Raw genomic sequence first — 26,095 nt, forward strand, 5'->3', positions numbered from 1 at the left:
ATTTGAATTTGGAGAAATTCTGCTAATAATAAAATAATCGAAGCAGGCGCAAGAAATATTTATCGTCACTAGGAAAATCTGAAGCGAGTAAAATAAATCTGCACGAAGTGGATTCATGATCATTCTAGTTTGACAAATTACAAGTTTACTGCACAAGTTGCGATGTAACTGATAGCTGTACATTAATCGCAAACTTGACATTACGTAGCAGCATTTATTTATTATAATATTGCTTTTCTGTCAATTTAATTTGCCGCTAAAGTGAAATATGTAATTGAATCCATTCAAATATATTACTAGGGCTTGAAAATGCACATTACGTAAACCGAACGATAAACCTGCAATGACGCAGCTTCTTGGCTTTTCACGACAAGCACACATTTATCGCGTTCCAACGAAATTGCAGGATTTCGCGTTTATTACCTTGGCGACAAAATTACAATTGCATACAATGATACAATTTTTTTCCTCACTTTTTCACCGTGTACCAACCTTGTGTTATAAATTAAATGCTACGAAGTAATAAAAGTAGCAAACCTTTTGAAAAGTCGAGCACCCAATTTGCTTTTAAAAACACCGTTATTTCACGTAAAAAGAACAAAGACGAAATGTAATTAATACGGAAAAAGCAAATTAATGAATTGAGCCGTCCATCAGACAACTGTGGCCGCTTTCAATCTTGTTTGATCTCATCACTCATCAGAACGGTGTAACTGGATGACAGCTGAACTCATTAAATCTCAAAACCGTACCTACATCCAAAGCTCATCATTACAAAGTCGACAAAAAATATGCAAAATATCGGGTTCTAAAAAACGAAAAATAGATTGTGCTTTGTAATTAATTTTACATGAAATTACGGCCGGTTTTAACAATAACGGCGCTGTCATTTTGGTTTGCTCCGCGTCATTGGATAAAAGCACAGTTAATTTAATAGAATAACAGGAGGTGTCATGGTGTCAGTTATGAGTTTTCCTGAAAAAAAGTCTTCTTAATCAGTTGTAGTAGTGATCCAAATATGGTGGATGCGCCGGGCAGACGGGGATATTTTATTCCTCTGAATTCTAGTTCTTGTAAAATGGAGCACTATGTCTACTGCAGTTTTGCGTTGGTGGTGTAAAATTTTATGTTCTGGTGTCCTGTACGCTATTTAGTAATGTTGAAGCAAAAGAGGGAAAGGTTCCAATTACGAGAAACAAAGTTGCATAAAAAAGACAATTAGCGTGGCTTTTGTGATAGTTTCCTGAGTATTCCGAGAACATGATATTTGATTTCAGGTCTCAGTTTCAACGTTGCATGTTACTAATTTAGTTAACCGAAACAGCAACCACGTCTGCATTTGTTGTGATTTGAATTTCTTGAAAGCTAATTTAATTGAAACAAATGTTCTTGAAAACTAGAGAAATTTAGGGAACGTAAAGGAAATTAAGTAAATTTAGTATGTTCAAGTTAAATTAGCAATTGTTTTCGTTTAATTAACATTGTTATTGTAGGATTTCTAATGAAGTTGTAACACCAGGTATACTTAAACCGTTTCAAAGCACCCATGTTTCTTAGTATTAACGCAGATTCCAAGTTTCGTGTTGTTCATGGATATCCGGTATTTTATAGGGCTAATTTATGCTACAAGCTCCTGGAATCTTGATGTATGAGGAACAATGTCGACATAGACACTAAAGCCCAGCAAAGTTGTATAGTTGCCAGACTAGTTAATGATTTATGTTAAGTCATATTTAAATTAAATTTCCTGTTTATTGCCCAAAACCATTCGCGTGGAATACAATAAATTGCACCGATCCTCGAGTGTTCCATCAAATGTTACCCCACAGATTGAGAGGATTTCCCTAAATTATTATTTCAAACATAAATCAGGTTAAATCGCAAGAAAATTTCCTAATTTCCTAGATTTACTCCCTGAATTAACCGATCCACTGCAGATTGCCCACAGGAATGACGGCCATCTTGAGTTATAAATCAGAACAATAAAAACTTTATGAGATTTTTACATGTCATATGTCCGGTAATATCGGGATTACTAGAACGGATCAAGAAACATCTGAAATAAAAACATTTAAGGGTCGATTCCTGAAGGGCGAGGATACTATAAATAAGCACCTTAGGGTCCTATATATTATAATGCTACCTACATACGTTTAGCTTCGCATACCTGTGGTGCAAATGGTGCTATTTCTCTTTGTATAAATTATGGTCACGTCATAGCTTCCATTCGTTGTATATTATAATAGAAATTTTAATTCCACAATACAATAAAACAAAATGACAATACAGCACTTTCCGCACCTGAGGATGTTGATTACGTGTTGTTGTTAAAACCATCAAAGATCATGGAACACAATTTGCATTTATAAGGGTATAGAATGAGCGAGGATAATCCGTACTAATTTAAAAACACATTAATTGTAACACCCTCCGAATAAACCGGTTTCTCTCTTAAGCTTTCTTTTGCTGCTTCCAAATTAAATTTATTTAATTCAAAAAAGCTCTCGCACCAATATATACATTCGCGGGAAATTTATTACATTAGTCTTTGTTTAGAATAAAATTACTTTCAGCCCAAACCAAAAAAAATATCATAAAATTAAACTACCCTCGTTACGTAAAATGGTCATAGACGTAAACTCTGCTACCAAAGAGAAACTGATTAAATTTTCGCTTAAAAAAAACAAAACTGGATTATTAACGTCAAGTGTTGTAACGTAACAAGAATTTTTTAATAACCATCATTCCACAAATTAATTGTAAAGCTCTCAAAACAAAAAGAAATAGGTTGTTGTAAAATTATCTACAGACAAAAAGAGGGTGGTAAAACTGGCAACGTATATTACATCACAAGGCGGGGTGCTTTTGCATTATTTAACGTTTATCTAAAAAATACTACGGGTTTAAGGGAGGTTTGTAATAAAACTTCTAACCAAAAATAATTTTCGTTCTTTCTGTTAAATTCTGATGTTACTATTTTTTTTTCAGATTTTTCTTCTGGGGTGCACATCTAATTCCTAGGTTAAGTGACTTTTCTATTATTCGCAAAATTTTGTTGAAATGTAGGCACACTCTATAAACCGATTGAATAATCCACTAATTTCAAATCCGACTATTAAAACTATACTAATTAATCAGGTTTTTGTATTTCAAACCTATGGTCAAAGAAATTAACTATTGAAATTAATCCATGACTTGCTGTGTTTGACTGTGGTATATTTCCATTAACTTTAGATTGCCATAACTAATTGGTAATGTTCTATTGACGTATAGAGCATTTAATCTATACTGCTTTATGGAACGATGATATATCTGGTCCAACCAAAGCAACAAATCAAAATTTTAATCGTCATTTTTTGTTTACATAGTTTGGTTAGTGACATTTAAAAACTGCCATCTTCTACGTCAATAAATATGGTGGATGCGCTGGGAAAGATTTATGGCACTGAAAGAACAGCTTGCACTTTTTTGTAAATTATTATTTGATATACTGCAATTTTAGTTAAAACTGCCTTGGGTTTCAGAGAAAGTAAAATAACCGGTATATTGTTGTGTAACCATTTGTTATTTATACGCGTTAATGTAAATGTTAACTTTGACGTGCGATGGAGCGTGCACAGAAGAAACATATTAGATTGAACGCTGACATTTCAAAGTAATGAAACACCGCAGGAGGTTATTTTATCAACATAATACAAACGTCACTTCCTGTCAAGTTGAAAACGGTGTAAATATTAAATATGTACAATACGCACGTTTGCTCTTTTTACAATTTTCCGGTTAATTGCCTTACTTTCAGTGGTTGAGAGAAGAGCGAACTTCCCCAACCACACTGTTTTTAATACAACATCCGCAGAATCTATAACACGGCATTCTCCGCAACATGGAGAAGTTGCTGCCGACAAAACTGCCTCTAAGGCTTTGGTTTTGCCTTCTATAAATTAAACGCTTCGGTTTGTGTGCGGTTTCTGTTTCCTTCCATTAAATTTTTGTCGAGAAGTCGAGAAATGCACTTTCGGAGAAGCGCGCATTCTTCGGAGCTTTATTCCGTAAATAAACAACTTACGAAGAGATTATAATAATGAGGAGAGAAACTGCATTTTGCTACCGAAATGACAAGCGAATATGCTGTTTTTGGCAGTTTCCACACATTATGTTTCAGAATTTAACGGTTTAATTACCATCGTTTAATAAAAAAGTTCTGTGTAAATTTAATGCTTTTTTCTTCCTCTTGTGAAAAATCACGATTTTCATTTTATCGTATAAATGTTATTTTATTTTTCCTGTTAATTTAAATAACATTGAACGTGCATAGTTTGCAGTGTTGAAAATAAAATCTGGGCGATATTTATATTCTCATGATTTGTTTAAAACAAACAAATGGAATCAATATTCCTATTTATTGTTTTCTGTTTTTTAATTGATTTCAGTTAATTAGTTGAAAAAATTTAGAAAAACAATAACAACACGTACTGTAAATGGTAAACGGTTTTAACATCCTGCTATATTTATATCGACATTTAAACGAACGATAAAACGAGCATACATTCAATTGTGATAAAAAACTTGTTATAATTTGTTTTAACTGGAAATTTAATATTTGAAAATTAGTTGTGAAACCTAATAAGCGGCTGTAATATTTATTTGGGTTTCCGTAAAATTGTCCCAAATTAATTGAAATTAGAATGAGGTGAAAAGGAAAATCCGCCCAATTTATTTTTATTATATTATATGAGACGGAGAGTGATTATTTTTCGGCTTGTACCCTTGTAACCAACGCTGATGTGAATTTTTCGGTTTATAAATCTTGGTAGCTGAGTATATTTTCGTTTGATAAGTGGAGTGGAGATTCGTTTGGTATCTGATTAAGAGTAATTAACGAAAAATGAAAGCTGTAATCCCCGTTGTAATGTTAGACAACCGCTGTGAATGGGAGTAGAATCCACAAACTTCGGTATTTAATCCAACACTTTACCAAAGGGCATAACGAGATAGCGCGATAATCTTCGTGCCAACTAGTCTACTGATAGCTAGGTAGAGATAGCAAAGATTGTGGCTTCCAGTTGAGCTCAAAGGGTTTTTTCGTTTCCAATTGCTTTACTGTTGTACTTGCTTATTTCCACTTGTCAAAAGCAGATTCTAATAATTAAAATAACATAAACTGAACCTACGCCTTACTATTCCATTTAATTAGTTCAGGAATTTTCCGCCAATTCACGGTTTTATTTTAATTAACTGTGGTTATGGAACTTAACGTTCACAAGAACACACGCCTTGGATAATTGCGTTTGTGCTTTCTACCCTAAATTTTCTTCGCTTTTATTTTTAAAGTGACAAGCAGTTCGAAACACAATCAGTTGCAAGTTTTAATGGCGCATTTTGTTATTTATAAACCAAACTTTCTGGCGCAAATACTGGAATTCGTTCAATTTGGGGCTCCTTAATTACCCTAAAATAAAACCATGTTAGACTGACTTCGGAATTGAAAAATGTTTATTTTATCGAATATAATAAGCTGAATCAGCCGGCTGTAAAATTGGAAATTCGCTCATAAACAAATGGCTTGATTCATTACGAGCATAAAAACAAAATCGTAAGATGAAAATTTAATATTATTGGCATTCCATATCTTTTGTAATGTGCTTCCGTTTTAACGATCGAACTTTTTATTACTGAACTTAATTATTCTGAAAGCACTGTTATATCTATTTTATTTTATTAATTTTTTTCTGAAAGTCATTTTCAGGGCAGACTGTAAAGAAAACTTAATGATTTTCCTTCGAAAACTTCATTGATGCAGCTAAAAAATTAATTTGTGTTTTTAATTAATTTTGAAATTACGTTAACCAAACATTGGTGTAACGGTAAAAGTTAATTATGTAATAAGGTTCTTTTAAACTTTCTGCGCCAAAGTTAACTTTGAATTTGTTGTTGTTAACAACTTTATAATTAAAACATACAAGACCTCTGAGAAAATTCACTCTAATTAAGATGTGTTCGCCTATGAGAAATCTGTTCGTAAGTTTTCTTAAGTCGATGATGGTGGCTGGTGTTTAAAGTTATTCAATAAATAATTTCGGCGTCAGAAGTTCTAGAAAGGTTTTGTTTTTGATGACGCAGACAAATGCCAGATGCATTCATAATCTGCTATTGTTAAAATTAAAATAACTGCTCGGGTCTTAATAACAGTCTGTCTTAGTTTTTTTCAAGAATCCATATTGAGACGTTCGTATTAATTCCGGGAAACGCAAAGGTAATTATTAAAGTTTATTGCTTTTAAATTGAATATTAATTCTGATGGTTCGAACTGACAACGTCCGTACTTCCATTAAATCTTGCACCTTTACCGAATCGGAGGTTTAATTTAAAAGTCGGCGTCTACCTTCAAAAAGGATTCCTCTGAAATTTCGAAACGGCTTAATTTTTAAGAAGCCTATTATCAAAATTAAATTTATTATTAACTCGCTGATTATTGTAAAGTCAACTTAATTTTAGCTTTTATACCGCTTTACATCCTTTGTTCAAACACAATGAAAGAACAACGGCTCTTTTGAATAAGTCAGTATAATTTTCCGTTTTTGTTTTTCATCTTGGAAAAATTCAGTTAATTGGGGGCAGCTGACATAGTTAAAATTTTAAAATTATTTCTGCGTAAAATAAGCACTAATAAATAATTTTCTTATCTAAAATAGCGCGAGATTAACGATGGCGCAAACCAAAAAATCTTAATTTTTATTTTTGTTTAACCTTTACACTGCTCGGCCCGGAAAAATCCGCAAAATAATATTTCGCTCAAACTGCTCCGAACGTATATATTCGCATTGATTAAGAAGTGGTCAACTGCTCAAAACATAATTTTTTGAAGACGCAAATATGGTTATCTACCTCTTAGCAATACACAGTCACAATAGCTTTAATTTTTTTAAATACATTTTTTTTACCGTTCCTTGCTCAGAACGTATATATCCGTCTACGACTAAAATTCATTTGAAATCTATTCCATGCATTTTTTTATCCACGCAGTTTAAAAGTAGGTCCGAACTAAGGGCCAGGTAATATCACCATAATAATCAGCTCTCATCTCAATGTTACCTTGTTTAATATTTATATTGACGTTGTGGAAAATTAAAATCTCTATGAACATTTTCAAAATTAGTTAATCGGACAAGTGCTCAAGACGTTAATAGACGCCAAGGCAAAACAGCGATCAACTGCTCGGAACGTATATTGTCGCAGAAGCTGACAATCCGCGCACAGTTACAAAATTTTCCAAAAAACATTGCGCAGTGAAAAGGTTAAATAATATTTGATCAATTTTGTCTTTTTTAATTGGTAAATCTGACGAGCCGTCACTGAAATTTATACTTCATATGTTTTTAAAGTAAAAGTTGAACGTCTGGGAGATTCCTTAACTAAGTGTCAGTCCGCACTATTAAATAAAGTGGATAAATATTAGCTTCTCTAAGTTTGCCGTCACTTACAAAAGCCTGACATTAATCTTTTGCGTTTTAATTCCATTGTATGTCTTTGTTCCGAGACGATACAATTGTAAACACCGAATTTCTGTCAAGGAATGTGAAATATTTTTCGCCAAAAATCGGTTAGTCGAAGTATTCTCAAAGTTAATTATAATTAATTTTATGAGCATAACTGTGGTACTTTTATGAGGTTATTTTTCTTCCATTACGATCGCACCGGTGTAAAACTTTTAACAAAGTTGTGCTTCATCAGGACGACATTTGCATCGGTAATCTATACTTCGCAATTTCTTTCCGACGCAACTTTAAAAGCAGTTTGATGAAAAACGTGAACTTGGAAATAAAAACCTGAAATTTTAATATGAAAGGAAATCATTGATTTAAGCGTAATTAACGGACGATTATTTTTTAATTTCGGATTAGTAAGAAGCGGAGCAGAGTGCAAATCTTTTATAAAGCACTCGGTAAACAATGTTTATTAGCGCTCAGGAAAGCACTTCCCGTTAGTTATTTTGTTAATTTTATAATCCTTATAAAATGAGTGTTTTGTATAAAAGTGCCGAGATATTTTCAAGCAGAGTTTAGATCTTGATAAGGTAATATCGCACACCACGTCTTACTCAGGCGCGCATATAAATGTTGCAATAAAACTTATTCCCCGCGGCTGATGAGTGCATAAAATCCGGGAACTATTTTATTTTGAAAGTTTTATCCGATCATCCATCATGGCGTTCTGGGTCGTTGGGTGTCAGAAACCTCAAATGGCGGTCAGGTTTGGAAATTAATCCTGTCAGGAGCGCACCCTAAACAGGATAACCATTTAAATGAAAAATAACCGGCACTACTTTGTATAAGACGGTCGTATATTCCGTAATACTGACGCTATCTCTTTAAACATGTTTTGTAGGTGAATTTTATGACGCCAATTTGCGTTTTTGCCATAATCATTTCACACATAGTCACCTATTCGAACAATTTATCTTGTTCACTATTGGCTTTATCTTGCACATCTACATGAAATAAAATGAAACTGGCACGGATGCTTTTGGACCATAAACCAATATTGTGCCATAAACATCATGCAACTCCAACGTGATTAATTTTGCAGACGGCATATTTCATGAATATAAAAACACCAAAAGGAAATAAATTATGAAAATTCATATGTGTCTTATCTCACATTCGTAAGTCGATATGAAACTCTTAAAATATACATGGTCTTATATTACAACAGTGTTAAGGCGTTCTCCAAAGATTACATTTTCCCTCTGTTATAAACTTTAATTCCGACGATTCGTCATAAATTATAACGAAATACAATGTTAATCTTCTCATAAATTCGAACGGATCTGTTCAAGCATTTCCTTCCAATATTCCAGTCTTACTACATACGAAGCTTGACAATAATCATTACTACAAGAATACCTTTCCATACAATTCTTTTATTCTATTGCTACCGATGATACAAGATATTTATTTAAGTCACTGTTTCTACTCTCTCGATATGAGATTGTTTCGATGTTAACGCAGATAAAGTGACGATACTCAATAGACGTGGCAAGAATTCACTTTATTGGTATCAGCACCGTCAAATTACAAAAAACTTACAACGCAACAGTGCATGCGAGAAGCACGTATTACATCGAGTTCTGTAACTAAATAAGTTGGTTTATGTGGGTTAAAATTATTTTATGATGAAAATGTTTGACTGGATTTGTGTTTTTTTATAAAGTCATAGTCATTTCAGCTTGTCTAGTTACGGTTTATATCTTTTTTGGCCGTCGGAGTTTTTATTACTACAAAAGTAGCCACGTAGTAAAAAAGTAGTAAATCGCTTTTTTAACTTTATCTATGAAATATTTCAAACTTCTCCATGGTTAATATTCCCTTGCCTCTAAAATGAATATTTTTCAGTGTGTATTATTTATTGAAGTGCTAATTTATAATCACACCTAGAGGCATAAAATTTTCCCTTCCCGTTATTCTAATTTCAAGCTTAATTTCACGACAAGTTTATTAAACTGTAACCCAAATAAATATTGCAGACCCTCATTCAGAACTTTACACTTAATAACTAATTCTTGAGACTTAAATTTTTATTATCTTTAATAATTAACGTTGCCCTTTCAGACTACAAAAGTTTTTATGCCAGTTTCGATGATTTTTTTATTATGTTGTAAATTACAAAACAAAATTCATACATTCTTAAATTATAGCCTATAGCCAAAAAAATTGACCCGGCCCAATCACCCTGTTTTCATTATTGAAATAAATTTGTGCTTTTAAATTAAATATTTGATCAATTTAATTGTTTGTTTTATGTTTGGACAGTTCTTCATTGCTTATAAATAAATAATTAAAAACAGCGCACTCGAGATACCTAAACTCAAAAATTATTTGAATTATCTATGTGCACGATATACAGGGTGTAACAAACAATTTTTTTAAACGTCGACTGTTTTTTTATTTAGTATACAGGGTGATTTTTTTAAAACGGCAGGCGTTGTAGAATTGTTATTTATAAACCGATTTCAAAAATTTTAAAAGCAAATTAAATGGTTTTTAATTTACTATAAACTGATAATTTTAAAATTTTTCTAAATGTCTTAGTATCTTTTGGGCGATACTCAACTTTCTTATTTTAAATTGGAACCTATATATTTTTTTTCATATTTGAAAGATATTAATTTTCTTGATTCAGAAATGTGTAATATGTTCTACTTTTAAAATTTTTTTTTTTAAAACAATCATCAAAGTTGACAAAAAATATGCAATAAAAGTTAATAAAATCTAGGTGCATGGTGTCAAATAAAAGAATGCCGTTATTGTAATGTCAAAAAGCAGTAAATAACAGAAAGGATCGGCATTTTTTTTTGAAATTATTAATAACAAAAGACAATAATAATTACAAATCAGAAAAAACAACTACCTAATTTAATTAAAATACTGTTGAAACGCCATCCCGTTTTTTTCATTGCACAATTGACACCCACGAAAAATGCATTGTGCATTGTAAGGTGTAGCCCCATCTTGTTGAAAGAAAACTTGTTCTTCCTGTTATTTGCTGCTTTTTGACATTACAATAACGATATTGTGTTATTTGACACCACGCACCTAGATTTTATTAACTTTTATTGCCTAAATTTTTTCATTTTTGATATATTTTTTTTAAATATTTTTTGTAAAAGTAGAACATATTACACATTTCTGAATCAAGAAAATTAATATCTTCTAAATTATGGGAAAAAAAATATGGGTGTCAATTTAAAATAAGAAATTTGAGTATCGCCCAAAAGATACTAAGACATTTAGAAAACTTTTAAAATCATCAGTTTATAGTAAATTAAAAACCATTTAATTTGTTTTTAAAATTTTTGAAATCGGTTCATAAATAAAAATTCTACAACGCCTGCCGTTTTAAAAAAATCAGCCTGTCTATGATACTGATTAGTCCATACATTTTTCATTAAAACGGCACGTGTCTGATAATCGCGTTGACAGAATTTGTTGTTGTCCAGAATTACCAGATAATAAAATTATTTTAAAGGTGCAAAGGAAAGTGAATTCAATAGATAAGTTTTTTGTGCACTGCGTTTTAGCGGACATGCTCTGTCTTGCGTAACTTAAAAACACTTAAAATGTCACAAATTTTTTGGAAAATACTTAAGAAATTTTGGAAAACCGAAGAGGTAATAATTGTTTGTTTTATTGAGATCTATCAACAGCTTAATTTAATGTACTTATTTCTGTTACACCCTGTATAAACTCCTCGGCTTAGTTAGCGGTGTTTTACCTTTTCATATAATTCCATGTAAGACTAAGCTCAATTTACAAAACTTTCTTTATTATTACTTATTTTTTTATGTTTGTTGTTACATGTTTACCTAACAAGAAATGATCTAAACGGTTTGATCCTTTCTAATCCTGTTATATTAAATCCAGTTAACTTGAAATTAATCATGTGAAGATCTTTTCAACTTAAAGCTTTGAAGTATTGGCAATTTCAATTGTCCTGTTAGAGGTTAGTCACAAGATCCGTAACTTTTATTACGTATTGTATGTGTCGTATTCTGCTGTGAATTCATAAAAGTTTGACACTGTGAAAGTGGACCTCAGTTACATGTTTCATAGTCACAGGTCCCTAAACATTGGTCTGAAAATTGGAGTGACATCGCGAAAGTTATTTTGCGTAAAACTCGTGCTAACTTTCCATTACTTTTACCCTAAGTATTCGGATAAACTGGGATTTATCGAAAGCGTCGATAACGTTAATTGCGCGGTTTAATCGCAGCCGTAAAAGTCCCAGATAATTTGTTCTAGCGACGTGTGAATTATGCAAAGATATAGTTTATTTTCCCGTACTTACCGTTATCGGCAATAAAAGTTCGTGCGTCTCGTTTCCTTTCCAGATGCGATATTCCGTTGGTAGAAGTGGCACATCGCAAGCGAGTGCCTCGAGCTTTTCTTCTAGAGGCGTAAGAATTCTATGTAACGGTGGATACTGCGGTCTAGTTTCAGCAGTTTCGGTGGTAACGTTAAAATTCGCTGATGTTGTTGTTGTCGGGGGCGGCGAAGTGACCGGGCTGTTACCAATGGGATCGGCCTTGCTTTCCGTCACGGTTTGAGTAGAAGTAAATGTCGTGGACACAGTGCTAGGGATTAACGTCACGTTGGCTTTTTGAATGGAGAAAGATTCACTTGAAGACAGTCCATGAAGTAGGAAGAGAAACGCGATCAAGACTCGATATTTCATTTTGATTTAATGCGCCGATTTTCAACAATGACACTTTTCACCTAATTTACGAAAGTCTCATTTCATTCAAAAGCTGCTTTATCTGGAACAACGAAAAACACATTACTCCCACGCTTCAAAAATTGGCGAAGGCGCCAGGACACTCGAATTAAGTTAATTATGAAATTTGCACTATGCTTGTTAAAAATCATCTCATCCAATTAAACAATGGCTAATTTTAAGGATACGGAATTAATTTTGACTTAAATTGTGATCCCGGCGCCTAAGCGCCGAGACCGGTAAAACGGTATTTGGCGAATCCGAAATTAGGCCGTATCTTTTCTCAGCAATTTAAGCTACAAATTTAAAGTTGCAACGCAGTTATTCAGTCTTAAACGCTGTCTGATTATTCGTTTAAATTCGCAACGCCGTTATTTTAATTGAAAAAGGTAGCAAAACTATGCAAGATAACTATGCAATAATTTCAAGAGCGCTTTAGCTTCGTGGTTATAAAAATGGAGAAACTCTCATGGTAATGATCTCCACTACCAAGTAATGTATTATTTCTGAGGAAAACTTGCACATTAAAAAACGAGCATCACAGACATCTTCAACTAAGTGCTAAAATTACTTTAGTTAGTTATGTCAACAACTAAATGTTACATTACTAACTTAAATTAACTACATGTTGATTTAGAGAAAACTAACGAGACACTTTTTCAAGTTTCCACCAGCTTAATTAGTTCTAATTATTGTTCTGATTTAGTTTGGCGGCGCGAAGTGAACCAGCAACGTAGCAGAGTCAAATAAAATTCCGTGCGATTATTTTTTGATAGAGGAGGCGCATCTACCACATTTTTTATAATTTGAATGCTTTTTTTGTAAAGTGACAGTGGGTGTCCAAATAACCTAATTTCTTTTGTTAGCCTAAAAACGGGTTTATTTTCTAGGCGTGTGGTTATCATTGTTAGCACGTCCACGCCTCTAGCTGAAAATGTCTAAGTAATTAAATAAACCACTGCGGTGAATTTCATATCCAAACACGAAGTCAAACGTTGAGTTTATTTGAATAAAACGTTGCGTTGCACATTAGCCGAAAATGTTTTATCAAGCTTCGATTAAGGTTGACAAAATTGAAAACCTGTGTTGCTTAAATATTTAATCACTTGATCCTGTGGCGATACAAAAAGTTGAGTGTTTATAGAGCAAATTTTATTTATCTTTGGGTTTATTGATTATTGGCGAGTGCGTATGTTTGCTTGACCCAAAGTTGCACACATGATCCTTTTCGGGGTTGTGACATTATCTTTTCGTTTTACAAAATCGTCGATCCGAAGAGGGTGATAAACAAAATTCTCATCACAAATCAATTAGGGTTGTTAATTAAATCAGTAAGTAGGATATAAGCCTCTCGTCCTTTATTAGGCGGTAATCTCAAAGTGTTCGTCATTGATTATCAATTTTAATCACATGTCGCTGAAAGGGTAATAAGAAACAAGACGGGGTATTTCAGCATTCTCGCTTATGCACTTGAAAATCCCTTTCACCTTCTCTAGCTTCCGAAGTACCATCAATGCCGAGGAGTATAAGGAGTAAAGGCGAGAGACTGGAATTAATGCATTAGATGTATCACGCCCCTTCGCAAAAAGGTTTCGAATTCACCCTAAGGATCCTATACACTCCCTTTACGTTCCTTGTTCAACAAATTTAGCCCCCTGAAACAATATTCTCGGCGATTTATTACACAACTCCTATAATTTCAATCTCATCCTTACCATCGAGTTAAGGTAATTCATTCCTAAGCCCACTCACAATTACCCTGACGAAATAATCCGTTTAACATTGACTATCCAGCTATCATCCCCTTGAAAAAATTCCTTCTACCAAACACCAGCCGGATTTTACCAGACAGAATACAGATAAGAAAGGCAAATGACAGATGCGTTCACTTTTTACAACGACACTATCACGATTCTAATTCTTAGAATGCCTGAACCCGCCGCATCTAGCAAATTTTTCAAAAACAACAATGTCACAGCATGCTCGTTGGTTATCTAGAATCGTTTATCTGGAATGTTGTACGCCAATAATTTGTAATCTAACCAGCGATACATATGCAGCACAGGTAACCCACAAGTCAATGCACACCAGTGGCGCACACAACAAAGCATTAATTAATACAACAGGAACACAATACAAACCGAGGAATACGCATGAACATACTGGAAAATGTTTCAAAGTGGTTCCGGCGCGGCGCTTCCACCATTTTCACGCTTATTATACAGGGTGAGTCAAGCTTGCGTAGTAAAGAGCCAAAAAATGATGAGAATATAAAACTGCATTTATTACACTAAAAATTTAAAAAGGGTTCTATTTAAAAAAATCAAGTTCTGGCTATTTGTAAATCCTGAAAATTAAAATCGGCTATTTTTTACATTTAAGCATAAAATTAATTTCTGGTCAAATCAAGAGAAAAAGCATAGTTTAGTTATTGAACGTGTGAAAGTTTTATCTTAATATCTCGAAAGGCAATGGTGCTGTCAATTTTTAAATCAGACACTGCAACTTCAAGAATTTGCGGAAAAAAAATTATAACTTGACAATGTCATGACCAAAAATTTAAAAGTTAATAGTTTTGAAGAGCTTACTAAATAACTCATCAAAATCCTATACTAAAATATATAAAAAAGTTGAATGCGGCCCTGCAAAAATGGTGCACTTCTGACAACTGAAATTAAATTTAATATATGCATTTTGTTCAGACATATACATTCATCTTTTCAAAAATATAAAATAGTTATTTATAAAAGCGTCACAGAAGGACTACGCAAACTTGACTCACCCTATACATATGTATAATTTCTTGAGAGAGCCACGTAATGCAAAAATTCAAGTTCACGGCTAAATTATCGACGCGCATAAATTAACGTAATAATACACAGGAGAAGTAAGAAATAAAAAAAACAACTAAATCGGTAATGGCCCTGTGCGGAGTTATTTATTGTCAATGAATTATAGTAGCAGCTCTAATTTACAGACTACAATGAAGTACAAAGTTCCATAATTCAACAAACGTGGAACGGAATATGCACCGCTGTAACTTCATTTGTAAAAACTCCTTTATCTGCAGAACTGAGATAACTTTTAGAGGACGTAAATTCAGCACACGTTGGATTTCAATATTGAGATTAAGATGCACCGAAACTTCCTTCAATTAAGACTGGAATTCCAGAGTAGAGTTTTTTTCAATTTTTGATTATGTTCAGATGTGTGAAGTAAAATTGAGATATAACAATTAAATATTAATAAAATCCCGGAGATCCGCACAAGTTAAACATTTATTTATAATTTGTATGCCTCACATATTCACTACTTAAACAACACATCGCTTCCGCTGACTGCTAATATTATTCAACCAAAATGAAAAGCAAACTGTAGAGCTATGAAAAATAATCCATTAGCAAGGGAGTCGTCCAAAAATACTCCCGTCGGTATTTACAAATACAGAAATAATTACAATGGAATTACTAAAAAATTACATTTTTTGTTTTCCTTGTCTTAAAAATCGATCATTGGAAAAAGATAAAGTAGAGTAATTTTTCTGTTTACGTGACTTTCGATATAAGAAACAGATTTTATTTTGCGGTTGTCGTAGCGACGTTTGCGTTATCGAATCGTCGTCTAATCGTCTTACTAAAGACTTCCATCACGAAGAGGAGTGTTATGAATGTCAGCCATTATATAAGAAAAAATTTACACCCTAATGTAACCACCCGACCATTTCACTAAATCTTAAAGATGTCAGACACCGAAGATAAAGTAAAGCAAAGAAATTCTACTCGAATTACCTTTTCATCTTGTATTCTAGTCTCAAAGCCAAGGTAGTTTTTAAAGCGACACACGTAAAAATTCGAATAAATTAACGAAAAGTGCAAATTTTGAGGAGATGGAACTTTGTAATCGCAACAGATGACATTGCACCGATTTATGAATATTTATGAAAAATTAGCAAGTCTGAGTCTCGTCGCCATAAAAAGGTTTAAACAAGTTTAAAAAACGAAAAAACTGTAAAGCAATAAGAGCGAACTTGTAAATTAATATTACAAGCGAAGAAAGTTATAAAACCGAAGTTTGTTGTACTTCTGCTCTAGTTTACAATATCAATATCTACATATTTGCAACATTGTCCTATAATTTTATGTGATTTATGTTATTACAATTGACTGATAATTGCATTAATTTTTTTTTTAATTAAAAACAATTTGCTTATTTTAGAGTGTTTTATTTATTTCATTAATTTATTCTTGAAATAAATTCTGTTAAATTTCTCTCTATTAAACATTTCATCAAACCGAATTTCAATTAAACCTAAAGCCTTACATAAAAAATTATAAAATGCACAAAGCAGTAAACATTGGCACTAATTAGTTCACATCGATAAAATAATATACAATAACGTGATGGTGTGGCGCGTAATAAAAATGTGTTCAATTATCTATCCCGGCGCATCCACCATTTATAACATTGTTATTTGGTTAGGTATTTTTGTTATGCCATGTTATATTTGGGAAATATGGAATTTATTGTACATATTGTGTGTTGGCAAAGAGTGAAAGTGGTTTAGTAAACAATTCTCCGTTTCGTTACCGTCAAATTAAGCCCCTTTGTTCCAAAAATGAGTCTCATTACTCGCGCTAAGTACTAATTAGATAATGACTGACGGATTTAGTAATACTATTATGAAGTCAGAAATCAAATCAACTAGGAGTCAAAAGCCACTTCAATTACCTGACCTCCGGTTAATACTACACACAAATACCTCCCCATACAAAGCTGCATTTACCAGGTATTATTAAGTTTTGTTAAAATTATAGACATTTACCACGAACAATTATCACAAATTGTGCTCACTGTAAATTCAAATAACAGTATTAGCAAGGAATGAGGAAAAAAGCCTAGATTTTGGACACGTCCAACCAAGTGGCTCAAAGGAGTTATAATCACTTAGTCGGATGTAGACCCGTTTTCCATGAATGAAAATTTTATGCTAATTGCCTTTTTTCGTCGAGTTATGTTCTAAAATGGAACCCCTAGGTTTAATTTTAATAATGAATAGATCTAGATTTATTCTCGGATAATTTGTTAGGAGCTTAATTAAGACGTAGTGTGAGCTTTTTGGATGTTTCATTAAATGTAACGTTAACGTTCAACTAATTCGTGCCATTTCATCTTTCAGCTGATTGGGGCTGACAGTTATGTATGCTAAAGCGCATACAAAGTTTCAAGATTAATATAAACATTTATTGTAAATTGCTCTAACTTCATTAGTGTGGTAAATTAAACATTTCCACGGTAACCAAAATGAAAGAGTCTCAGCGATGATAATGGAGACCTTTCGTTGTAATTAATGGGCATCCTATTAATTACAATTATAAACAGGGTTAAAAAATTGTCTGACAATCACGGTAAATACGTAATTATTTGAAATTAATAGTGTAATTATTTAAGGTTTTTTTCTTGGAAGATTATCGCTCCACCAGCTGACACTCTACGCACTTTAGCAAGGCCTATAAAGGTGAATATCCCTAAAACTATATGTAAATCATATTTAACGCCATTTAAACCAACCGTGTGCACATCGGCTTTAAAATTCTCGATGTGGTGTAAAAGTATGCTAATTTGCCAACGGAACAGTACTTACAAATGTTATTACAAAAACACGCACCTAACTTAATTACCTGTATAATTAATGAATTTAAAAATGAATTTTATTCCCCTAAAACGGAAAAGGCCGCGCCTTAAATTAAGGTAACAGAATTAGTTGTACAATTGAAGTTCCATTTAGTTTATTACGTGTTTTTCAAAAATTGAATTTCTGGATCTGTAAACTTTTAATTCGCAGCGTCATCAATAAAGTTGAGTGCAGGTATTGAAAAAATCGGATTGAGCTTTCAAAAAACTTGACGAATTTCACGCTGTTGATTAATAAATGGTCCGATTGCTTGTGCCGGTCGCTTTTATAACCTTTCAAATTGCTACCGCACACCTATAAATCAACTTTGAAAACTTCTTGTAATCCTTCATTTATCAAAATATTGCGCTCGCAGTAAATGAGCACGTGCTGGAAATTTTCGAACTTGCAAACTACGGTAGAACGATTAAATAAAGTTTTTTATTCTCTGGAATGTGTTCGTTTTTTTTCTTGGCAAGTTTTTTATTTTGCTGTCATTTGAAACTTACCGATAACCTCGCCGATAACGGCTCTTATGTAAACAAACACACGCGCCTTGTGCTACCGAAAGATCAGAACTGCCACCAATATTACCTTCTGGTGAACATTTCATATAATTCCCGATGAATATTGGTCCAACGCAGAATCCGTGCGAGATTGGGATTCTGCGCTTTGGATGGGTAGACGCCTTTGCTGCATCCTTTTCTGCGACGTCACACAACTCTGTTAAATTGACACCACGGGGTATTAGCTTCGAGGCGAATTTGGTTTATAAATTATCTAGTTCCAAAAATGGTCAAACAGGTGGCGTCTCAGACAAATGCAGGAGCTGAGCATGCGCGAGGTTTGCGCGCTGTCGACAAATTTCACAGGCGACCCTCTTTACAATTTACCTTATTTTAAAACTGCAATTTTGACCGATTTCCTTGAATGAATGTTTTTATTGTCAATATGATTGTTCTTATTGATTTGTTATGGTTACTTGGTAATTTAGATATATCGCTCACTTACAATTATTACAAGAGTGGAAACGGTGTCTTTACCGTTTTTTCACCGAATAGTAATTCATTCATTACAATTAAAAAAAAAATCAATAATATACATATTTTCTATGTCCCCTACAACTACGTAGTTGTAAGGGCCATCATTTTTTCCTATTGTACTACTTCTTACTTAAAATCTTGTAATGTTGAATGAGCAATGCTAAGAACTTTTCTTTCTCAGTATATTGCTAATATTAAATAATAATATTATTAATACTGAGGCTAGTGATCGTTAATTTAATTGTTGGGTTGATTTTTAATTAAAATAGTTTATTTTATTAGTTTGTACTTATTGAACTATTCAAGCAATCACATCACCCAATTTCTTTTGGTATTGTTTCAATCACTTTACAAATAAATTGGTAACTAATGATTACAAATAAAAAAAAGCTTAACAAAAATGAATTCAACGGGATTCGAACAGGTTGACTCCTAATTTCTGCTTTGAAGTTCATAAAAATTATGCAAGATAGCGCTTTAACATTACCCCTTCCAATTCATCTTGTCTTCAGCCAGCATCGAGAAATCTTGCAAAGTGCCAAGGTTACAAACGATTATTCACGCTGGAAATACCATGCATTGCATCAATTCAACAGGAACTTGCGTGGCGCAGAAGTCTGCGTGGTAGGCTCGGGAACAGTCCGAATGAGTTAGAGAGTTGGACTAGGGTTCGAATCCCGACGAGAGCTTTTACACTTTTTTTTGCGATTTAGTACATGAAAATTATGCATGATGGCGCTCTTTAGAAACAGCTTGGAACAATGGAGTCAGTGTTCTGTATTACCTATTCTGTGATTGACACAGTTTCATGCAGTCGGTTGATAAGCGATTTGCAAATTCCCGACTTACACGCAACGACGATTTTCTTTCCAAGATATGAAAAAAAAAACTGTCTCAGAAGTGTTAATAAACATTCAGAATGTAAATACGCTCATCCATTATTAAACCGGGTGCATCTCACCAGGATTCAGACGTTATTTTAAATTTATTATTAGCAATTGTGATGAGAGCGACCTGATCCTTTGGAAGAGCCTCATTGAAATTCCGCGATATTTCAAATTAATCCCTTCCTAACTGTTGAAACTTTGACTACTTAATACTTTCCTAATACCGCTCATCTCAATACGACCAGTTTATAGACAGTTGATGGTTTGCTATAAAACAAACCAACTTTACCATTCGGAATAGTCAAATCACAAATATTTAATACTCTCAAAATCCCGCCACACGCCAGATGGTGCTAATATTGACACTTTAAATGACATTCACGCGCTTTTCCACGTTGGGATTTACGGGAAGTCCCTAATAACTTAACTCGCATACTCCTCTAGGAAAACTTTATATCCGACATGCTACCACAAACTAGATTTTATTACATTCATTATTTTTACGATCCCACAACTTACCTACCTTCTCCATTCCACACTTGATGTCGTATCCAATTTCTTTCCTCCATTTCCGCAACTACAGAAAACCGTACTAACTACCACGAAGAAAACATTTAATAGTGTCACATATTTAATAGCGGCATCTCCACCGTGTTAACAGAACTATTAAAAGCGCCATCTAAAAGCTCCTTTGGGCTTATTCAAAATGTAGAGCACCATTTCACTAAAAAAACATCGATCTCTCGCTGGGGTTAAAAAATTAATTTTATTTCACCCGGCGCATCCACCATTTTGCAAAGTAACTTCAAAACGGAGTCCGCATTCAAATTGTAGTTGTTCAGGAAATTACCAAACTCGGCGCATCTTCCATTTTACCATTGCAGTTTAGTACAGTTGTGTAATGAATATGTACACTAGTTTTTTTGCCTTGCTTATCATTTTCCTCAGTTCTTTTTTTTAGTCATCAAACAAACAGAAATAACACACACAACTAATGAAAGTGTTTTATTTGCGTAACAAGAACTTGACAATAGAAGTATTATAAAAATATATATTATTCTGTTAATAAATAAAAATCACCTAAACATTGAACGTCTGCTAGGATATCAGAGATGGTTGAATATCTTCGGTAATGACTGGATGAACTTCGGCGTTAATACTGTTATAATTAGGGACGTTATCGTATTCTAAATGGTCTGAAAATAACATAGTTGAAGGATCCAAGAATCTAAATAAAAAAGTTACTAACCTACTCTCACTTTCTTTAACAGAGTTATCACAGCCAAAGCACCAAAAATTGCAGAGCCTCCACAGACGAAAGTTAGGACGTTTCTGTAATATCCAATATTCGTGGGATCTTTATGTCTAGAAAAAAAGAGTTATTTTACGACACCGCTGATCAATAAACTTACAAATCCTGGATAATAACGACAGCAATTCCGTTCGCAAGTTTATCGGTAAAACTCATTATTCCGTAAACAAATGCTCCGCTGTCGGTTTTATCGCCAATTAAATCAGCTGTTATGCCTAAACTAGTAACAAGAGTGATGGAACCGCAAGCACCTAAAATTTCACTTTTTTAGAGAATGATTGAGACCCTATTGGGATTTTACCAATCAAAATCGCGATTATGTGGATTTGGTACGCTTTGAATTGGTCCCCAGATCCTAATTTGATCCAAATGCAAGCGGCGACTCCCATTAAAACTCCAAGAATATACGACAGCTTTAATGATATGGAAATTAGATTATTGTTGAGTAATACTGTGAATAACTAACCCTGCGGCCGAAAAAACGGTTTAGTTTTTCTATCGTCATTGAGGTTACGAAACTTCCTATGAACATTATTAAGGGAATTAGAGCTAATGCGCTCGCAGTCATGTCCAGAGTCTCGTGGAGGTACAACGGTATAAAAACTTGAGTTAAATTTACAAAAAGTCGCGTGGACATATAAACAGCTGCAACCTGAAAATAGAAAGTTCGGGAAAAATTAATTAAAAATATCATGCTGATTATGTTTTACTAATGAAGTAAACACGTGATGCATGATTTTATAGTGAGTCATAAAATGCACGTATTGGATGAGTTGTTAGTACCAAAACATAAAACTGAGAAACATAAAATTTGATATTTATATAATGATTGATTACAGATGGGTTTTTGCGTTTTAAGGTAAGAATCTCACTGTTTTTATCTAAAAACTAGCAACCTCCTAGTTTGATGTAAATTTGTAATCGTGACTCATTTTTATGGCCTTAACTTTACCTGATAGACTTCCAGCGACTTTAGCAATTCCATAACCGGCGTTCGAAGTTGAGTTCCTCTTACGTCATTGCTTCCAAAGGCTCCCTCCTCTTTTACAAAAATATGAAATATTACTGAACAAATAATTCCTAAACTTAAACCCGACCAAACAACGTGTTGAAATTTGGGGGCATCGCCTGGGCCAATTTTCGATTCTTCTCCACTATTTATATGTAATATAGCCCAAGTTATTACATAGACTAGTAAATTAGAAACTACAGTAAAGCAATATCTGCAAAAAAAAACTAAAGGAAAAGAAAATCTCTTGTGGAAACTCACCTGATTGCTGTTAATTTTGTGCGATCGTGTTCATTTGGAGTTAGTTCAGGTATTAGAGACAAATGTGAAATTTGAACAGAAGCCCAGCCAAATTGGAATATACTGATGAAAACGCAGTAGTAAAATATCTGAGCCCATTTGTGACTATGTGTGCAGTCAATACATGGTGAGAAAATAAATGGAAATGTTACAAGGACACAGATGGTGCCTACTAAGTGCCAAGTTTTTCGCCGACCATAACGACACAGCCAAAAATTGTCTGTTTGGTCAGAATGGAAGCCAACAAATGGGGTTGATAGAGCATCGGCTATCTGTGTTATCAAAGAATTTAAAACCATCATTTTATAATAATTATGTGGGAATTACCTGTCCAACAAGAAGCATAAAACCAGCCTCCCAATTACTGAATTCCAGAACTAAATGAAAAAATACCAGTAAATACGTAAACCACATTGAAGCGCACACATCATTCAGCACGTGTCCTACACCGTAGGCCAATTGTAATTTAAATGGTAACCTTCTATAAACCTCGGTATATTCGTTGCTGAGAAGGTGCTGGCTGCTCACTTCCATTGTTACTAAAATTGTTATGCAAAAACGCTCTAGTTTAATAAGTCTCGTTGGAATGTTATCGCTGTTTTGTGCACAAAAGTTGCCGATAATTGGGGCGCATAATCAACAATTCAGATTTCTGAGAAATAATGACTAACTTCCCAACCAATTACGGGAATGACAAATATTGTTACTTACGAAATTAATAGTAACTTGAAACCTTAAATCCACCCCTAGCCTTTTCCGTGCATCATTATCATTTAACACGACTACAAAACAGAAAATAATAATATTTACAATACAAAGTGACAGTTGGATGACAGGCCGTGAAGTGTCATGTGTCAACAACTGGTGTGAAGCTAGCTGACTCGGAAAATAACCACCAAAATTGCTAGAGGTATGTGACCAACTACATTTGGGTGTATTGTTGGTTGCATAAAATATGCGCAAAACTTTCTTAGGGTTGTAAATGAATGTAAACCGACTTTTCTGGTGCCTTTCAGGCAACACCACCGTCCTCAACAGATTTCTGGATGTTTTAAAAAAATAAAACCAAATTTTAAATTAAAATGACTAATAAATAATTGCGAAGAACAATTTTTTACCCAATTACGCAAGTTTGGTCCTTTGTTGGTTTTAATCAGTTTAGTGCTACGACTCGAGAGAGACAGATGTGTTTGGGATGTGAAGTAAAATATTGCCGTTTAGGATTTAAATTTGAATTAGAATGCCTTCGACAAATTTATATTTTGGTATAGTGCGCGTTGGTTTTTCGGGATTTTCCGGATGTTAGTTTTAACAATTTTTGATTATTATTATATTAATTTTCAAGGTACAAAAATGGTTCGCTGCCTTGTTGCTTCAGTTTATTTTGGATCCGAAATAATGAAACATTTTCCCTAAAAGTACGCATTTATTTATAACGGGTGTAGCAGCAATTAGTAATAGGGCAGTTCGTGTTACCTTACTTAATTCTTGAGCTGTCTATTTGCTTTTAATTTACCTATATTTTTGTGTTTCAGACGCCAGCGCTATTGAAATCTTTCAAGCAGTTTTAAGTGTTTTTTCAAACAAGAAACTTGGACCGAAATCAACACAAAGGGTACGAGATTCAATACAGTGAGAACGTCTTCGAAGAGAAGCTATCAAGGTAGGATCTGAGTTCTGGTTTTTAATATTCAATTTCTGTCCCATTTCCTACATCTTGCCATTCTACTAGATTTTTCTGTTTATTCTTACTGGATTTCTGTTCTATTTCTTTTCAAATTCCCTTAATTCGTGGGGGTAAGAGCTAAATGTCAGTAGAATGCCGCAGTAGAGCCGCTCTGCTCACTAGCACGCAAAACAAAGGGCCAATGTGTATATGTAGTCTACGCTACTAATATTAATATGACATTATTTAATTTCATATAGATAGTATCTACACCCAAGTCTAAAACCTGATCTCCTTATTTCAGACGTCAAAAGCTGCTGCCTACCAATAGAAGTGCTGAAGAACTTTCTCAAGATATTTAAGAATTGTTTTACTGGAGAACAGCTTGACTTCTTATAACTTACAGAATGTAATAATAGTTTATCCCTTAATGATGTATAAATAAACTCCAATAAAATCGATTGTTTTTAGTTCATTACATTTTTTTTGGAGTCTTTTTTTAATACCTCCTCCTGGTAATCCAAATTGTTTTTCGTAAAATTTTGACAAAATTTGTTCAAAAATATTCATTATTAATGAAATGGAGACCTCACATTTTATGAACTGATAAAATTCCCGCCAATTTATTATTAGGAGCACAAAGACCTTCTCGAATCTCCTACGTTCCTAATGACAAAACTGCATTTTTCAATAAATTTTACGAAAAATTTTGATTTTCTTCATTTTGGTAAACTGGATACCTCCTTGCACTTTATATTTTTCCCGCCAATTTATTATTAGGAGAACAAAGACCTCCTCGAACCTCCTATGTTCCTAATGGCAAAACTCAATTTTTCTTCAAATTTTACGAAAAACTTGTATTTATTTCATTTTAGTGAAATTGCACTTCATAATTTTCCCGCCAATTTATTATCAGGAGAACAAAGACCTCCTCGAACCTCCTATGTTCCTAATGACAAAACTCAATTTTTCACTAAATTTAACGAAAAGTTTAAATTTGCTTCATTTTGGTGAAATTGCACTTTACAATTTTCCCGCCAATTTATTATCAGGAGAAGAAAGACCTCCTCGAACCTCCTATGTTCCTAATGACAAAACTCAATTTTTCACTAAATTTAACGAAAAGTTTAGATTTGCTTCATTTTGGTGAAATTGCACTTCATAATTTTCCCGCCAATTTATTATCAGGAGAACAAAGACCTCTTCGAACCTCCTATGTTCCTAATGACAAAACTCAATTTTTCACTAAATTTAACGTAAAGTTTAGATTTGCTTCATTTTGGTGAAATTGCACTTTACAATTTTCCCGCCAATTTATTATCAGGAGAAGAAAGACCTCCTCGTACCTCCTATGTTCCTAATAACTAAACTCAATTTTTCACTAAATTACAGTTTCCTAATTTTTGTAAAAAATAAAGACCTCCTCCAACTCATGTTCTCCTGATACATGATAGAAAATCAGAACCTCCTACCATTCCGTTTCGATTTTTGTTATTAGGAGAACAAACAAGATACTTTTCATAAATAGTCTTTTAATCGAAGACAATTCAGAATTATTGCACAAAAACAAAAAAGTAGAATACACACGCAACAAATATTCATTGTATCAAAATCACTCTTCAGCAAACGGCGTACGTAAGTCTCAGAATGTCTGCATTACGGTAAGTTTCTGAAACAAAATAAAAGTTCAAAACAGTTAAATTAGGAAGCACAATGTATCTAATAATTATGACTCTACATAGTTAGGCTAACTTCACAAATATATGTGTGAATGGGTATATTTGGTTGCATAACTTTCAGGGGCAAAATATATGTGTGAATGGGTATATTTGGTTGCATAACTTTCAGGGGCGATAATCACCAAAATCATGTTTTTGAATAACAAAATTGCAGTCCTACCTTTTGTTCTGCATTCTTTCAGATTCGGTGAAGTCTTT

General features: G+C 33.5%; 2 protein-coding genes across 3 annotated transcripts in view; both read right to left on the bottom strand.

The window, feature by feature from the left end:
* Positions 1-18,548, bottom strand: part of LOC148167106 (uncharacterized) — a 49,933-nt gene extending 31,385 nt beyond the window's left edge. Inside the window, exons 1-2 of the mRNA XM_088047070.1 lie at positions 18,451-18,548; positions 11,845-12,313 (exon numbers count right to left, since the gene is read on the bottom strand). Coding sequence (XP_087903196.1) covers positions 11,845-12,231 — 387 coding nt within the window. The 5' untranslated portion in view covers positions 12,232-12,313; positions 18,451-18,548. The remainder of the gene's footprint in view (positions 1-11,844; positions 12,314-18,450) is intronic.
* Positions 18,549-20,863: 2,315 nt separating this feature from the next.
* On the bottom strand, positions 20,864-23,293 carry LOC148167107 (major facilitator superfamily domain-containing protein 12-like). Of its 2 annotated transcripts, none has more exons than XM_088047385.1 (9): positions 23,204-23,293; positions 22,820-23,031; positions 22,454-22,764; positions 22,136-22,406; positions 21,650-21,835; positions 21,485-21,596; positions 21,284-21,434; positions 21,121-21,236; positions 20,864-21,067 (listed from the first exon to the last, which is right to left on the bottom strand). In XM_088047385.1, the coding sequence occupies exons 2-9, from the start codon at positions 23,024-23,026 to the stop codon at positions 20,970-20,972; spliced, it is 1,452 nt and encodes a 483-aa protein (XP_087903511.1). In that variant the 5' UTR covers positions 23,027-23,031; positions 23,204-23,293; the 3' UTR covers positions 20,864-20,969. The 2 variants fall into 2 exon arrangements, with proteins under 2 accessions (XP_087903511.1, XP_087903513.1); XM_088047387.1 differs by having other exon boundaries at positions 22,820-22,869; positions 23,204-23,292.
* Between the last annotated feature and the right edge of the window lie 2,802 nt (positions 23,294-26,095).

This window comes from Gnatocerus cornutus, chromosome 10 (genome assembly GCF_029298725.1).
Source record: "Gnatocerus cornutus isolate USDA-ARS CGAHR chromosome 10, icGnaCorn1.1, whole genome shotgun sequence".
In the NCBI taxonomy this organism is placed as follows: Eukaryota; Metazoa; Arthropoda; class Insecta; order Coleoptera; family Tenebrionidae; genus Gnatocerus; species Gnatocerus cornutus.